At 48.8% G+C, this 17,477-nt stretch overlaps 1 protein-coding gene across 1 annotated transcript in view; it reads left to right on the forward strand.

Moving 5' to 3' along the window:
• The first annotated feature begins 12,707 nt into the window (after positions 1 to 12,707).
• Positions 12,708 to 17,477, forward strand: part of NUAK1 (NUAK family kinase 1) — a 70,849-nt gene continuing 66,079 nt past the window's right edge. The window contains exon 1 of the mRNA XM_004418057.2: positions 12,708 to 13,777. Coding sequence (XP_004418114.1) covers positions 13,523 to 13,777 — 255 coding nt within the window. The 5' untranslated portion in view covers positions 12,708 to 13,522. The remainder of the gene's footprint in view (positions 13,778 to 17,477) is intronic.

Here is a 17,477-nt window from a genome sequence, read left to right on the forward strand (position 1 = left end):
TAAGTAGCATTTCATCCTTTTGGCTAAAGCCAAACAGGCAATCTGTGTCTTATGAAGGTACATTCCCTGGAGAGTGAACTTTTACACTTAATAGCCACAAACGTGATGTTCTCACATGGCCTCCTCTCTTTGGATGCCCTTGACAACCCAGTAAGATAGGTTTGATGATTATAACTGTTTAATTCATGTGGAAACAGAGGCTCAAACAGAAGCCAAAATTTAAACCTTTGGCTTGAATTACCCATATCTATGGATGATGTAGGCTCTTGGGCCTCACATTGCTTATCTGTAAATTGGACACAATAATGCAATAGCGTAACTCTTTTGGATGTTATCAGGAAGACAGAATGAAGCACACTACTCTTTCACTTGTTAGTTCATTCATTCACATTTAGCAAGTGGTTCTTTGCAGTCCTGATCTGAGGGACAAAGGGCTACTAAGACGTCTAAGGAGAAATTGCTGCCTCATTGGTAAAAAATAACAATGTTCTGCTTTAATTGGGCCCTTATTATGTGCCAGACACAAGGCATACTTTAATTTAATCCTCCCCAAATGATATTTGTTAGGTATTGGTCCCGTTCTGTGAATGCAGAAACTGAGGCCCAGAGAAGTTAAGCAATTTGCCCAAAGTCACACAGCTAGCAATGGAGGGAGCTGGGATTTGACTCAGATCTGACTCAAGAGCTTTCATTCTCAATATACACGGCCTCTCCTTCATTTGATTTTTCTCTGTGCTTTATTCCCTTCAACTTTGGCTGGGCCTGTTTTAGATAGATGCAGCTAGATGCTAAGGAGCCACACAGTCAAATGGAGATCTGAGCCAGCAGGTAGGCTCATGACCCGAGCAATTTGGTGACAGCTGCTGGGACATTTTAGGTAAAGCTATTGACTGCCTAAACTCTCTGGCTAATTGCTGTATTTTGCTGCGGCCAGGTGTGGACTGAGTGGGCTGCTCACCATCTGCCGCCTCAGTAGCAGGTCCTTCTCTTCACCAACTGCCCTGGTGACTGCCCACAGTCCACTCTTTGTCAGTGTAGGGATCTGGTCCGTCGGCCAGAGTTCGCTCATCACCTGCCATCTGCCTGATATGAGTGGCTGGCACCATCCCTGAAGACAAAGCCCACTGGTAACCCGAGAAGGCCAGAGGCGAGAGGACGAGTGCAGGCTGGAAGGGGACGGCTGGGTGGAAACACCCCAAGGACACATTAATTTCCCTAAATGCCCTCCCGGCATCCTGAAGGTGCCAAGAATCCAATCAGTTGCCCTTTGGAAAGCACACTGAGGGGCTGCTCTTCTTGAAAGAGCAAGAGGCCGGGCTGAAGCCAGGCTACGGTTCTTTGTCCTATCCCTTTTCTGGCTCTTCATTTTGGCTCACAGTTCTGTAATCGGGAGCCTGAAAACTCAGTGCATCCCGTTTGATTATAAAATGGAGATTGAGACCCTGCAACTAACCACATACAAAGTATTTTACAAGTGGCTTTCACAAACATGCTCTTTTTTTTTTCGCTTTGACCATATCCCTATGATGAAGGGTATCATTATCCTCATTTTATAGATGGGGAAACTGAGGCCCAGAGAAACTGCGTAATGTAGTGGAAAGTATGCAGGATGAGGAGTAAGGAGATCGGGACCCTAACCTGACTCTAATCTAATAAATAACAATGGACACAAACATGGAGCGCTTTACAACAGAGGAAGAATTTTCCATATAAGTTTTCAGCCCATCCATACAACACACCTGGTAGGGGATTTCATTGTTATCTCCCATCTTACAGACCACACAGTCAGTGACAGACCAGATCCTCTAACTCCATATGCTATTCTCTTTCCATCAAATCACTTCTCCCTGGGTTCCTCAAGTTCTTTGAGTCTCTATCATAAGAGCTGATAGTTTTTTCTGTCTTTATTTATTTATTTTTTTGTGAGGAAGATCGGCCCTGAGCTAACATCCGATGCCAATCCTCCTCTTTTTGCTGAGGAAGACTGGCCCTGGGCTAACATCCGTGCCCATCCTCCTCTACTTTATATGGGACGCCGCCACAGCATGGACAAGCAGTGCATTGGTGCGCGCCTGGGATCTGAACCTGCGAACCCTGGGCCGCCGCAAGGGAGTGTGTGCACTTAACCGCTTGCGCCACCGGGCGGGCCCCAATTTTTTCTGTCTTTAAAGGGCCAGATAATAAATATTCTAGGCTTTGACGGGCATATGGTCCCTGTTGAAACTACTCAATTCTGCTCTTACAGCTCGAAAGCAGCCACAGATGTACATAAATGGCATGGCTGTGTTCCAGTAAATCTTTATGGCATTGAAATCTGAATTTCATATAATTTTCAGACATCACAAAACATTATTCTTTGATTTTTTCCAACCACTTAAAAATGTAAAAACTAGTCTTAGCTTGTGTAAGGCACAGAAACAGGTAGTGGGGCTATAGCGTGCTGGCTCCTACTATGTCTTTGCCTGTGAAATTGGGGAGCACTAATGACTCTCTCTTAGACTTGTATGGATTAAATGAGATCATACAGGTCATGCGCTTTGCACAAAGTCCGTCATTGCCCTTATATCACACTGTAAGAGCCTGAACTTCCCTGGGCCTCAGTTTCCCCATCTATGAAAAGGGAAGGGTTGGTCACGTGCAGCCCTAATAATCTATGACTTTCTGCCAAATCGCTTCTTGATAAAGAGCTTTGACTGCCTGCCTTCTCCCTGTCCTAGGACCCCTGGATCTCCCTGCCTCCTGGATCTCCCCCGAATTTCTCCACCCCACCTCTGTTCTGCCAAGTTCTTTTTCTCCGTCCTGTCATTAGCTATGTTGTGCCTTGGCTGGCCCTGAAGCGCACTGGATTTCTTCTGCCTGTGTCACGGAGTTTTCACTGGGCAGAGACTCAGCCACTTGGTGGTGCTGTGGGAAGACGTTTTTTCTTATATAGCCACCGGGATGTTTCTCCCGGAGAACTTCAGGTTTAGAGGTCGGAACACCAGAAACGGTGCTTCAGGGCGAAATAGGTGTGGTTCACAGCTGTGCGTGTGCTGCCTGCATTTCTCCACATGCTGTTAGTCTGGGCAGTTGGGCTCTGAGTTCAGGGATTACACGAATCCCGAGGGGGGCTCCTTGTATCGGAGGGGCCGGGGAAAGACAGATTTGGTGGGGCTCCCAATTCATCCGAATTCCTGCAAGTTTCCCAGATGCCCCCTTCTGTCGTGCTGGGGAGGGAGTCAGTCTCCGCTCCCCATGTATAACATGCAATTTCTTTTTGGAGCCAATGGATCTCCAATCAAATGGCCTTTATCTTTGAGGGAGCTGACTTTTGTGACTTTTATAGAACTGCTCTTTGTGAGAGGTGATGTTGCTTGGATACCAGCTGTGGTGTAGCCAAAATATCTGAGTTTGAGTCCTGGCTCCCCGTCTGTGAGCTGCGAGACCTTGGGTAAGGCACCCAATCTCTTAGCACATCCAGTGAAATGTGGGGGAAATAAAAATGTCTAATCCCAAGTGCAATATCATTTTGAGAATTCAAAGAGACCGCATGTGTGAAAGCATTCTGTCAACTGTGAAAGCATGATACTGATGGGAGGTACTAGATACTTCCTGAGGGCAGAGGACTAGCTTATATTATTCTTTAGCCCCAGTCCTTGCACAATGACTGCATCTCACAGATGCTCACGTACCATTTGTTGCATGCGTGAATGAACAGGTGGGTGCAGAGCATCGTGAAGGGAGGGCAGATTGGAAACGTGCCTGTTAAGTTAAGGGTTTTAAAGGAAAAGGCTGGAGAGGCAGCGGGAGAAGAAGGCCCTTGAGAGGAATTTGGGGCACGTGCCTCATCTGCTGGGAAGGCAACTAATGCATCCCTCACCAGTTGGCCGCCGGGGCAGCCTGGCTCCGCTTGGGCCCAGCTGCCAGGCCCCCGGCCATCTCAGGCCCGTGTGACTGCTGCGGAGGAGGTGTGCTAAGAGCTTCTGCCTTCATGGGAGGCTGGTGACGCGCCTGGAACGCCCTCCCTCTCGTGCCTGCTTTTCAAGCCTAAGTCCCTGGTGATAGTAAACGTAATGGATGCAGGGCTGACACTGAGCTGTCCCGGGCCTTGGCAGGGTGGGGCCGAGGGACCTGTATCCCATGGTTAGAAATACAAATAAAAACAGGACAGGTAAATATAGGCAATTATGTAGAAAATCTAGATCCTGACACTACTTTTCCCTGACCTAGTTTTTTTTGTTTGGGACAGAATTACTTGGGAAATTGTAATTGCTTTATATGGTTGTTATAGAACCCAATAGAATAAATCTAATAATATTATTATTTAAACAGTAATAATAGAAGTTACCATTTGTCAGTGCTTACCGCATGCCTATGTAGGTACTATGCTAAACACTTCATAGATGTTATCTTATTTAGTCCTATAAGGTAAGCATTAATGCTGTAGGATCATATCACACAACTCTGTAAGGTAAGTATTACTATGATACCCATTTTACAGATGAGGGAACTGAGATTTAATCTTTAATTACTTACTGAGGTCGTAGAGCTAGCAGATGAAAGGGCTGGAACTCAAACTCTTCATCCATCCACTTATTCATCCCACAAATAATTACTGAGCACCTATTATATATCAGGTACTGGGGATTCATGAGTGAATCACACAGATAAAAATCCCTACTTTGTTCAGACAAGCACAACAAATAAGTAGATTACATAATATATTACACGCTGGGAAATGCTGTGGTGAATAAAGCAGGGAAAGTGGGTAAGGAACATCAGTGGTGGGATGGGGGAGGAGAGGATGGGCTGCAATTTTAAACAGGATAGTCAGGAAAGACCCCACTGACAAGATGACATCTGAACAAAGAGTTGAAGGTGCTGAGTTGCTGAGCTGCATGGGTCAGAGAGCAGAACTTTGATGCTTTTGAACTTTGCCCAAGGGGGCAAATTGAAAAATTGGAGTCCAAAGGATATTTCTATGGATTCATCTTTCCCTTAAGTTCTTTCTCTCTTTCCTGGGCTATGCATTTCCAGAGTAAGACATAGGAAAGTAAACTAGGGAGGAAGTAAAGGTAGTAAAATTCATCCATCCATCCATCCATCCATTTATCCATCATCCATCCATCCATCCATTTATCCATCATCCGTCCATCCATCCATCCATCCATTTATCCATCATCCATCCATCCATCCATTTATCCATCATCCATCCATCCATCCATCCATTTATCCATCATCCATCCCTCCATTTATCCATCATCCATCCATCCATTCAATATTTATATGGCACATTACAAGCCAGATCTATACCTCTCTGAGAAAGAAGAATAAGATCTGGATCTGTACTGTTGGTTACAGTAACCACTAGCCACATGGGGCTATTGATCACTTGAAATGTGCCTCTGTGACTGGGGAAGTAAAATTTTAATTTTATGCCATTAACTAAAATTTAAATTAGAAAACCCTGGAGCAGTTTAAAATATTTTTCTCTTAAATACAACTTTACTATTTTGCTAGGGTTACATTTCAGTTTTACCATTGAAAACTTAGCTCTGAATTGAGATTTACTGTAAGTGTAAAATACACAACAGCTTTCAAAGACAGTACCAAAGGAAAATGTAAAATACCCCATCAATGAGTTTTTATATTGATTACATATTGATTGTCTATTGAAATGGTAATATTTTGGACATATTACGTTAAATAAAATATATTATTGAACTTAATTTCCTTCTCTTTGTTTTTACTTGTTTTTAATGTGGCTGCTAGAAAAGTTTAACTGATATACGTGGCTCACATTATATTTCTATTGGACAGCGCTTCTAGGCTTGACCATCCTGGAGCTCCCGGGCAACTGGGCAGAGCTGAGCACATAATCCAATAATTGTAATACCATGAGGTAAGTGCTATAGTAGACCCAGGAACTGAGTGCTCTGGGGACAGAGAACTGAGCCTTCAGTTCTGTCTAGTGCAGGATCAGAGGAGAGGTGACATCTTAAGCTAGGTCTCCAAGATGAGTAGGAGCCTGTCATCTGGAGGACAGGAAAGGAGGCATCCCAGGCATCGGGCACAGCATGTGCAAAGGCAGAGAGGCATGAAACAGTCAGAAGTGCCCCTGGAACGTCCAGTGCTCAGTGGGATGAGGCGGTGTGGACACGAATCAGGAGAGTACCGTTAGGGTCAAACCGTGGAGGGAAAGGAAACGAGCGTTACTTGGCAGATGAAAGGCGCGCTGGTGTGCCAGCCACTCTGCCAGATGCTTTCTCCTACATCAGCTCATTCGTTGACTCCACACATATAATGTTGACTGCCCACTACATGCTAGGCATTGTTCCTGGGGCTGAATATACAGCAGGGAACAGGACAAAGGCCCCGCCCTCATGGAGTTGACACGCAGGTAACAATATCCAGGATAAGGAGGAAAGAGAACTAACCAAGGTCAGAGAGGTCGAGTGACTTGGGCCAAGTCACACTGCTGGTGAACGATAGGGCAGGGTTCTAATCCACGTCTTTCTGATGCTAATGCCAATGCTCTTGTTACTCTGTCACGCTGACCTGTGTGTCAGGCTAAGGAGTTTGGACTTCGTCCCAAAGACCGGAGGAGATCAGCAGCGTCCCATAGGAGGGAGACACAGGGTCAGATAGATATGTGTTTTAGGCATGAACTATGGTGACCACATGGAGGAGGGATGCATGAGGAGATTGACTAAGTGCTGGAATTCTTGCTTTGTAGTTCTTGTAGATGCCTCTCCTTGCATCTGTCATGGTCCCCACTCCCCTCCCCCCCAATCATAACCCTGTCTCCCCAAGTCTATTGTCAATACAGTGGCTAGAGGAAGACTTTTCAAACCCAAGTCCGATTAGGTCATTGCTCTAATCAGAATTGGCCAATGGCTTCCTGCCTGACTCAGAATAAAACCCAAATTTCTTACATTATTCCACAAAGCCTTACAGGATTTGGTCCTTTGTTAACTCTCTGGCTTCAACTCCTGCTACTCTCCTCCTATTCACTCCACTCACAATGACCTCCTCACTGTTTCATGAACTCGTCAAGGATATTCCTGCCTCAGGGCCTTTGCATGTACTATGCCTGGGAGGCTCTTCTCTCAGATATCCATACTGTCCCCCAGATATCCAGATTGTACACTCTCTCACTTTCTTGGGGCCTCTGTTTAAATGTCACCTTATCAGAAAGTCTTCTCGCCACCCTCATCATTCTCTACCTCCTTAACCTGCCTTATTCTTCCTGCCAGCCCTTACCATTACCTGACAGGTAATACATTTACTCGTCCAGGGTTCGTCGTCTATCTGTAAACCTAATGAAGGCAGGGACTTCGTTTCGGTTCACTTCTGTATCCCCTGTACCTAGAATCACAATGGGCCCATGGTAAGCACTTAGCTAACATGGTTGAATGTCTCCGCCCATTCGGGGAGCAAAATGTAGAGAAGAGCTCTTTATACCTCCTCTTATCCTGCCCAGAACCCCTCCTTTAAGCTCAATGAGACCCAAAGGCTCTTCCGTTGTAGCCAATTAGAGTTGTTCTCCCACATGACTCCAGCGCATCCCTGCACGTGAGGTATTTGCTCTCTTGACTTTCTGGTGGCCACTCTTTCCAGGGTGGCACAGTGTTGTTTTCCGTGTCTGGAGTCCTGCCAGTGCTTCCCCTGTTGACGGGGAGTTTATCACATTTCAGTTTCTTTTCTCGATAACAGAACCTTCCAGTGGATCTCCGCTGCTTTATTCTCTCAGGAAGACACTATCTTATTTTTCAGCATAAAGTTTAGGACAGAGAAAACAAAGCAAATGGAGCTGCTGCCAATCATCCGCCTGCCCCGTCCTCTTCACACAGGCACAGAGAAGGGAGGAAAAGAAGGAATGTGCAAGGAACGTAAAACTGAGTCTCCAGGAATCAAGAATTGTCAGGGGCAGAGGTCATCATAGGTCATCTCGCCTCATGACCTCATTCCACAGAGAGGTGAAGGCACCTGCCCAGGGTAGCACCACCACTACAGCAGGGCCTGGAAGCCCTGTCTCTTGTCCTGTGATTGTCCCCCTACTACGGAGGATACTCACACTGATGCTCTTCCGAAACAGGATCCTTCTGTCCTCTCAGTCACCAAACAGACGAGAAAAAAGGACAGCAAGATCTCAGTCTGGGTTATTTCAGTTGAATCCTTGTAACATTGACTGATTCTACTCATAATCCTGTTTCTTGGTGTCATCTATCAACCTCCATGAAAAGGTCTTCCCTTGTATCCTTTTATACATAAAAGCTAACACCAGAGGGAAGGTGGCAAATAACATTAACAGCCCATACTTATTGGGTGCTACGATGCATCTTATGCACTTCTTAGGGATTTTTTTTTTTTTTTGCATTAACTCAATCTAATCCTCAACAACAATCCTTTGAGCTCGGTATGATTAATGTCCCCATTTTAAAGATGAAGAAGCTGAGAAACACAGAGGAAGCTGCCCAAGATCCCACAGCTTGACAGTGGTAGAGGCAGGATTTGAACTCAGCTGGTTTTGATTCTGGAGTCTATGCTCTTAACCACCATTCTAACTGTTTCTCTAGTCACTTAGCAGGGGGAGAAACATAGCTCTCTGTTTTGATTTGTGAGTAAATATTAGTTTTTATTTTAGTTGTCTAGTCCACATTCAAATAGCCTGGGTTCTCCCAAGAAGTTTGGTGGCCGGAGGTCAGCTGAATGCTATAAATTGTGTTTATTACCCACAGACTCATCTTCATCAAGATGAGACCACGCCTGTCTTTTCCAGCACATCCTCAGCCCTGGATGCCTGGTATGTAGTAGGAAAATAAGAAATATTGTTGAAAGAGTAAATTTGTTTCTTACCGTTTTACAACTATTGAATACTCCTCTTATTTGATCTCCGATACACGTAACCCAGGAAAAATTAAAGGAAAACTCTGGCCCCAAATAATCTGCTTTCCCCTTAAGTTTAGTAGACAGAGAATATAAAAGTGGCATTTTTGGTTCAAACTATTCAGATGGTTGTTATAATCTTCCCTTTTGCTTTTTATATGTAAGTACAAACTTAGTGTAAGCTGCATGTATTAGTTAGAGCAGTTTCAGCTGCTGTAACAAACCCTCCGATTTCAGGGGCTTAACACAATAGAAGTTTATTTCTCACTCATGTACCAGCCCAATGTCAGGCTAGGGGGTGGCTTTATTCCTCAAGGTGATGCAGAGTCAGAGGCTTCTTTTATCTCGGGACTCCACGGTACTCTGGGGCTTTGGAGTCCTCTGCCTCCAGCTAGGCAAAGTGGAGAAGGCACACCCATTTTTTAATTACTGGCCTGGAAGTAATGAACGTTACTTTTGCTCATATTCCATTAGAGAGAACAAGTCACATGGCCATGCTTGCCTGCAAGGGAGGCTGGGAAATATATCCCCAGCTGAGCAGCTGTCCGTCAGCTCCCCCATGGAAGGAGAAGCACGAATTTTCAGTGGGCAGCTAGCACTCTTCTGCCACACTGAAGAATAAGCACTTTCTTGGGTCGCTCTTTAATGTAAGCTGTCTACCAGACAACATACTTTAGTTAGAAATGTCACAACCTTAGGTAACTTTGCAAAACCTCATCTAGACAAATGGAAGACTAGTGCCAATCAAAGCACGGGCATTCACTGATGTGAGCGGGGATGTCAGGCAGCTTGGAACAGGGGTCAGAGCAAAGTCTTAGAGTCAGAGACTTGAGTTCAAATCTTTATTCAGGCAGTTACACACTGCCTGATCATAAGCAACTTACCTCTTTGAGACTGAGTGTTCCTAACAGCAGAATGGGTATCATAACATCCACCCTGCAGTGTTATAATGATTAGAGATAATACATATAAAGGTCCTGGCAGACAGTAGATAGTAGATCAACGATAACTGGTATTACTATGTTTTCTGAACAAAGATTTCTCAAGAAGCAACATAGCTCCTTTCTTTCAAATTGCTTTGAGAATGGAAGGCGTAATAAAGAACAAGTAATGAGCCTGATGTAAATATAAGTTGTAGGACAGTGTGGATGTCATGCTTCCAACTGCAGATGTTACAACATCTGTCCCGTATCCAGAAGGAAGCCAGAAATCAGAGTCTAATCGAGCAGTGTGATTAAACTGCTTGTAATTGCCTGAATTCTAGGGGGAGCTGTGGAAGATGAAAAGTAAGTACAATATTTATAGCCATGATTTATTGAGTGTATATATTATATCCCTTAATCTTCACACCAACCTCATGGGACATATTATTACCACCACCGACACCACCTATGTTATGACCATCGCCATTGTGCAGCTGAGAGAACCCAAGCATAGAGAGGGAAAAGAATTGTCCAAGATGGTCAATTGCTAGTGTGGAACAGCGATTTGAACCCAGGGTGTCTGACTCCAGAACTCAAGCTCTAAATCAAGGAGCGTGGGATCTTGTTGGAGGAAATGCTTTGTCTACGTGAAAACACTCGAACACAATGCATGATAACATTGTGCTGAAGTGCGGTTCAGATTATAAATGCTATAGGAATTCGGTCTGGAGAGGAACTCCCGGGGCTGGGGCGTGACTGTGTGCCAGGCAAAGACTGGGTGTTTCCATCCTTCCCATTTAAGGAGAGGTAGCACAGCACATGGGTAAGAGGAAGGGCACCAGCTTTGGAACTGGACAGGTAGGGTTTAAATCCCGACGCCGCTATTAACAACCTGTGTAATCTCAGGCAAATTACTCAACCTTTCTGATATGGTTTCTTCTATTGAAAATAGGGATTATAACAACCACTTTACAGAGGAGAGTTCACTGTCATAAAAAGGTACCAGCATCTGGTAGGTGCTACTCATTCAACAAATACTGATTAAGTCCCAGGGCCATGGGAGCAACACTATCAGCCAGAGGAAGTTAGGTTATGCTGCTGTAACAAACAACCCCCCAAATCTCACTGGTTTAACACAACACAGGTTTAATATTTGTTCAAACCACTTTTCCATTGCAGGTTAGCTGGGACTGCTCTGCCATCTTTGGAGACCCAGGCTGGCTGGGAGGCTCTATCTCTGTACTTCCATGGGTGTCAAGATAGGATTGCCAAGACTGTACTTTCAGAATCATCGAGACATGGGGATTTGTCCATGAGCTCTTAAAACTTTCCACCTGATAGCAATGCATATCACTTTTGCTCTCATTCCACTGGCCTATGCAAGTCATATGCCCTCATCTAATTTCAAGAGGGCGGGGTAGTGGATTCCTACTGCATCCTGGGGGAGGGAAAGAACCAGAAGATGTTTGGTGAACAGTTTTAATTACCACTAGGACACAATCTGTTTACCTGTACACAGATCTGCTAATCCATATTTTAAGAAAGGGAAACTGAAGTTCTGAGAGGTTAAGTCATTTGACCAAGGTCACACAGCCTATGCCCTGGGGTGCCAGGCTCAACCTGCATGTTACTCACTGTGACTCTAACGTGCATGCACAATGTCTAGACTTTGTATAAAAGCAGAGTATAGTTTCAGGATGGGGGCAGGGAAGCCCTGCAAGTGTGGAGGGCAGACTAGGAATTGAATAAACAAGGTCTTTGTGTTTGTATGATGCAATAACCAGTGTGCTGCTGGGGAATGCAGGAAGGGGCAGAGGGGCTTATGTCAAGCATCAGCAGAAAAGTTTGGACAGACAAGAATACCAAGCACCGGCGTGTGGCAGAGGCACACGCATGGAGGATATGACTGCAGTGCTTTAGGCCATTACTCTGGCAGCAGGGAGGGGGCTCTCTGGGAGGACCCGCTTTTCCAGGAGTCCAGGGTAAGGTGATAAGGGGGAGACAGGAGTGAAGACAGCAGGAATGCAGAAGGAATGAACTTGAGAGCTGCAGCGGAAGAGAGCTGGCTCACTGGTGGAAAAGTAAAGAACCCCCAATCCACGTGCAGAACGCACCAGACATTCTTCATACCTCACTCTTCCAGTCTGGTATACTGCACCGTTTATTAAAAAAAAAAAAATTCCCTAAGGCCTCTTTTTCGCTTGCCGCCTTATTTTTCCTTGCCGCTTCTTAGGAGAACCGAGGCAGCCTCGCCGCCGCTGTTGGAGGCCCTCCCTGCCTGACCCTCAGTTTGTGGGCGTATGTTCTATGTTACCATCTCCAGGCCCTTCCAGTTAAAAGAAAACTCCCAAGGTTCAAGGGGCCAAGAGGCCTGCAAGTTGCAGGCCATGGGCTCTGCGCCATCCGAGGTCCCTGGTTTGCCCACCTCCGAAGGCAGCCTTGGCGGGCAGCGTGGGCGCCCATCTCCTCCCTGGCGCCTCTAGCGCCCCATCTCTTCCAAGCCCCCAACTCTCCTCTTTTCCCAGGCGGCTGCCCGGCCGGAGTCCTGGATGGTGTCGGAGGGCCGGCAGTCCGGCGGCGGGCCCCGGGTTCAGCCTCCGAGCCTCCCTTCCTCCCTGACCCCGCCTCTCTTCGGGGAGGGCGCGGGGCCGGGGTCACAGCGCCCCTCTCGGGGCTCTCCGGGGCGCGCAGCTGCCCCAGGCGGACAGCCCTTCCCCAGCCGGAGGTGGGGGCCCGCGCGGCGGGGGTGCCAGCCCCAGCGGCGCGCGGGGGGGGGGGTGTGCGCACTGCGGCGGGAGGGGGACCGTGACTCACCGCCTGTAACCCAACACCCGCCCAGCCTCCCTTCCCCCCCCCACGCTCCCCCGTCTCCGGCCTGGCGGCCGCGGCGACACCTAAAAGAAAATGAAGGGGCGCCCGGGCCCGTGGCGCCCCCGGCCGGATCGCGAGCGGCTCCCGGCGGCCCCCAGCTCGGAGCTCTCTCGCTTCCCTGGCCCCGGAGCTCGGCGAGCCGCCGCCGCCGCCCGGGCGCGAGCAGGAAGGGAGGCCGGGCGGCCGGAGCAGGAGGCGGCGGCGGCGGAGGGCCCGCGGTAGCTGCGGCGGGCGAGCCCGGGGAGGGGGCGCCCGGGCTTGGAACCCCGCGTCCCCGTCCCGGCCGAGCGAGGACAAAGCCCCCTGGCCGCCGCTGCGGCCTACACCGCGCGGCACAAAGGGCGCGCCGCGACACGCACCCATCCCCCTCCCAGCGCGGGGTGGCCCCGGGCGGCGGCGGGGAGGTGGGGGAAGCCCCGGCCACGCCGCCCCTGGCTCCCCCTCCCCCGGGCCGGGCGAGCGCGCCGCCCCCGCCCCCGCCCCGTCTGCCCGTCCTCCGGGGGAGGGGTCGGGGGCGCGGCGCCCCACATAACACTCCCCCTCCGGCGCTCGGAGCCACCCCTCTCCCCTCCCTCCTGCAAACACCACCGCCTCCCCTGCCACCGCCGCCACCTCGCCCGACGCTCCGCAGCTCGCCGCGGCCGGTGGGCGGTGCGCGGACCGTGCGCGCCGGGGGCGCCAGATGTGCAGTCCCCGCCGCCGCCAGTGACCGAGCCGCAGCCCGAGCGGGATCGGGCCGCCTCCCCAATGCTGCGGGGGCGACCTTGAGCGCACCCCGGCTTGCCTCGGCGGGGACCCCGACACCCCGAGCGCTGTGCCCGGACCTGCCCTCTGCAGCCCGGCTCGCCCCGCGTTTGGACATGGAGGGGGCCGCTGCGCCCGCGGCGGGGGACGGCCCGGACTTGGGGCCGGGGGCGCCGGGCTCTCTCCCTGAGGCGGTGGCGGGGGCCACCGCAGCCCCCGCGGCGGCGGCCCCGGAGCCCAGGAAGCCGCACGGGGTGAAGCGGCATCACCACAAGCACAACTTGAAGCACCGCTACGAGCTGCAGGAGACCCTGGGCAAAGGCACCTACGGCAAAGTCAAGAGGGCCACCGAGAGGTTTTCGGGCCGAGTGGTGAGTGGGGAGACCCCGGGGGGGGGGGCGGCGGGGCGCGGGCTAGACGCGACTGGGGACCGAGGGCGCGCGGGGCGGGGGTCTTGGGCACTGAGGCTCTCTTATCCGAGAGGGGCTTCCCGGGAACCCCCAGACAGACTCCTCATTCTCCCCCCAGCTCCCCGTGACTCAGGCGTGTCTCTCTCCCGAAACACTTGTTACATCCTGTCTGCGCATATTTTGGGGGTTTTTATCCCAGCAGCAAAGTAGTGTTTATGATTTGCAAACACTTTGCAGCGTTGGGACCGGCGTAGTCTCCCTCGCGGGCACGCATTCAGACCATGCCCTGGAATGCCTTATTGCTCTAACTCCAAACAGACCCACGTCCTCAGCTCGGAGCTGGTCCCCCAAGTCCCGTGTCCTGTGGATGAATGCGACTCCCTCTCCCCCTGCATCTTCCCATTCGTACTCCTCATCACGCTGGTGCTGGTGTCTGCTGCATGGGAGGGCAGACTCCTGCCTGTTTAGGTTAGGGAGCAAAAGCGAAGAAGGCTGCTGCACACCTGAGGATTGTGACAGTTAGCGTCTGCCTTCTGGCAAGACTAAAACGCCCAGGGCATGAGTAGCTGCACAGACGCTGAGTTGCAGCCGACTCAGTTGCATTTCAGGTCCTGACTGCAGGGCTACTAAATTGCTTCAGGGGTCTAGCCCAGCCCCCCCACTCTTTGTGACAGCTGAAACCTTGCCAGAGTCCCAGCGCCATTTGCACATGCCCAAGGAACCCCCTTGAGTGCCTTGGGGTCTCTGCGTTGTCCCAAACTTGGTTTGTTGTCATTTTCCTTTCTGCAGAACAAGCTGTTGAAATCCACACTGCTTGTGGCTAGAGGGTTAGGTTCAAAGTGACTGACTGTTGCAGAAAGATTTTGAGTGGTGTGTGGCAGAAAATTAACACGGTTCTTTGATTTGCAGCATCTTAGATGAATTTTAATCAATTTAGAGCCAAAGTCAGGAACTAATTATAGGACTCCTTGTGTACACTTTTGGGGATGTTTCGGGGCCCAGGGTTGCTTATATACTTAGATGACCACAGGGAAAAAGCAAAATGAACTGTCAGATGAAGTTGTAGGTTGATGTTGATCTTTTTCTTTTGCATCTGTGCAGGAACAGTCCTGTGGAAAAAATGGGGCACCAATCGGGAAGTTCAGCCCCCAAATTCCCAAATATTTGGATACTTGGGTAGCTCCCTCATTCTAAGCTTCACTGTTTGGGTTGATACAACTTTATCCTTTAGCTTTAAAAAGAAAGTCTGTTGTGGGTTAATTGGAAATTTGAGACATGGTACATTGTATTTTTAAGCTGTCTCCCATAAAGAAATTCTATAACAAGCTAGTAGTTGAGAATTCACTGCGCAGGTGTCATTTTTGTAGGTTGAAAATTTTAAGGAGAAGATGGATGTAAAGATGTCCTTTTGAGGAGCACACTTTTGGGTTTGTGGAAGAAGATGCTGAGAAACGTGCACTTCATTCATACTTTCCTTCTGAGGTGATATTCCCCAGGCTGGATGTTGAATAAGTAAAAGCTAAGCTTAGCTCCTTGCTCATGTTGTCTTAATAGCTGTTGAAGAATCGCGCTGGGAAGTTGGAAAGCAGAATAATGAAAAACAGACGCGGTTCTAGCTGCAGGTTGAGGATGTGGGCTTGTGAGGGGTTGAGTGGCAAGGGTGTGTCTGGGCTCTGTGAGGGGACACAAGAAGCCTGAAGGCTGGGGAGCTGCTGCAAACTGTTTGAAAGAATGAAACCTTGTCTTATGGCAGACACCTTTTGAGCTTCACTGGGGCTTCCTGTCAGGCATTCGTCTCGCTGCCTGACCCTCAGACTAGGTTACAGTGAAAGGGATTGCACCAGTAGACGGGAGCCTGCCTTTCTCTCTTGCTGGGTGTCTCTCTCTTTATTTGCAGAAACGCTGAACATTCCGTCGGGATTTAGTGGAATGGCCACTAGGGGGCGCCCTGAGAACGGAAGAGGCTCTTTGCCGCCAGACTTGAGCCCTGCTCTCTTATTGTCCATTTCTAGTGCGGTTTCCCATTGTTATTAATTTCAGCTAAATCTCTTGTTTTACTCAAAAAGTAGGTAAAGATTTTGAATCTGGTAGCAGATCCAGGCCCAGAAGTTGGCAATCCCCAGACTGCTTTCTACTTGATAGATAAGTTTCGAATGTTAGCAGAATCAGCTGGTGAAGACTTGGCATTAAACAGATGGGAAAACTGAGGTTGGGTGATGGCAAGGCTGCCTGCTGAGCGCAGTGCTCACAGATGCTGTAAGAACTTAAGTGAGAAACAGGGATTGTCAGGTGGAAAATTCCCTGTGCCTGGCTCGACAGAAAATAAAACAAAGCCACAAAAAATTGGTCAGCAAGTTGTTCTTGCCTGTAGGCTGTTTGGTGACTCAGAATCTGTCAAGAGCTGCAAGACATTTTCATCTGATGTATGAACCTGGAGTTTTCTTCTGGTTCTAAGGATGCACAAAATATATACAGCTTGCTTTTGAGGTGCAGTTGAGGAGAGCTGAGAGAGTGCTGTCTCAGTTCTGCCTTTTCAGTCTTCGGGGAGAGTTCCGAAGTGGTGTTTTGTTTTCATTTGATTTGTTGCCCTGCCTTTTATAGCACCTTGCAAGAGGAGCAGCGGCTTGAAGCCACTTTGCTGATGTGAGTGGCCGAAGTCTGGTGCATGAGATGCTGTGGAATCAGCACAGCTGATTGAAAGCAGCTCAGAGTCAGAAAAGTGTTTAAAAATGAGAATGTTGTGGCTTTTAATTGCACGTCTGGAAGGGCCTTCTGGATGAAACAAAACCATACGCCATCGTCTTCTATGTTCTGTGAAAGGCAGTTCTGAAGAAAGTTGAAGTGTTAGGAACTTGGAGTCCAGCTCTTTGCGTGGTCCGGGCATCCCCCCACTTCATTCCCACATGTGGTCTTGTGGCCACTGCCTGAGCATGTCCACGTGATGAGGACTCAATGTGGCTTGTTCCAGAGATTAGCAAGTGCAACAATGAGGCCCTCTTGCAGAAGGGCTAAGAGCTCTGGCTTATGTGCAAATCCTAACTGACCCTTTACTAGTTTTGTGACCCTGCACAAGCTATGTAACTTTGAAACCTCAGCTTCCCCACCTGTAAAATGGGCTACTAATAGTACCAACTTCATGGACTTGTAAGAACGGAATAATCTGTAGAAAGCCTCAAAGGGGAAATAAGCCAGTGTAGTTTCCCCTTTCAGCAGGTTTGTTTTCTCATCTCCCTTGGACTTTCATTTAGATTTATGACCATCAGAGAGACATGATGCAATGGACAGTTAGCCCTGTATCACTCAGGGAGAGGCAGGGGAATAATCAACTTTTCAGGTTAATTAGGGAATGCTAGGTTAATTAGGGAAGTGGGCCCGTAGGAAGCCAAGACAATCAGCCAGATTCTGATAGGATCTGAACGCATTTCTAAAGCCTTGAATTTGGCTTTGTTTATTGTACAACTTTTGTTTTGATACAATTTTGGGCAGGGCTGTGGAGTGGTGCCCCCATGTCATAAAGTGGTGTGCGTGTTCTTTGAGCCAAGCTCCCTGGCCCTTTAGGCTGCACAAAGTATTGCCAAAAAAACCCAAACCAAAAACAACATTTTGGGGAGAGGTGTCATGTGATCACCTCACTGTCAAGGGCCAAGTTCAACTTTCCCTC

Source organism: Ceratotherium simum, chromosome 25, assembly GCF_057802395.1.
Source record: "Ceratotherium simum simum isolate JZ-2026a chromosome 25, ASM5780239v1, whole genome shotgun sequence".
NCBI classification, from domain to species: Eukaryota; Metazoa; Chordata; class Mammalia; order Perissodactyla; family Rhinocerotidae; genus Ceratotherium; species Ceratotherium simum.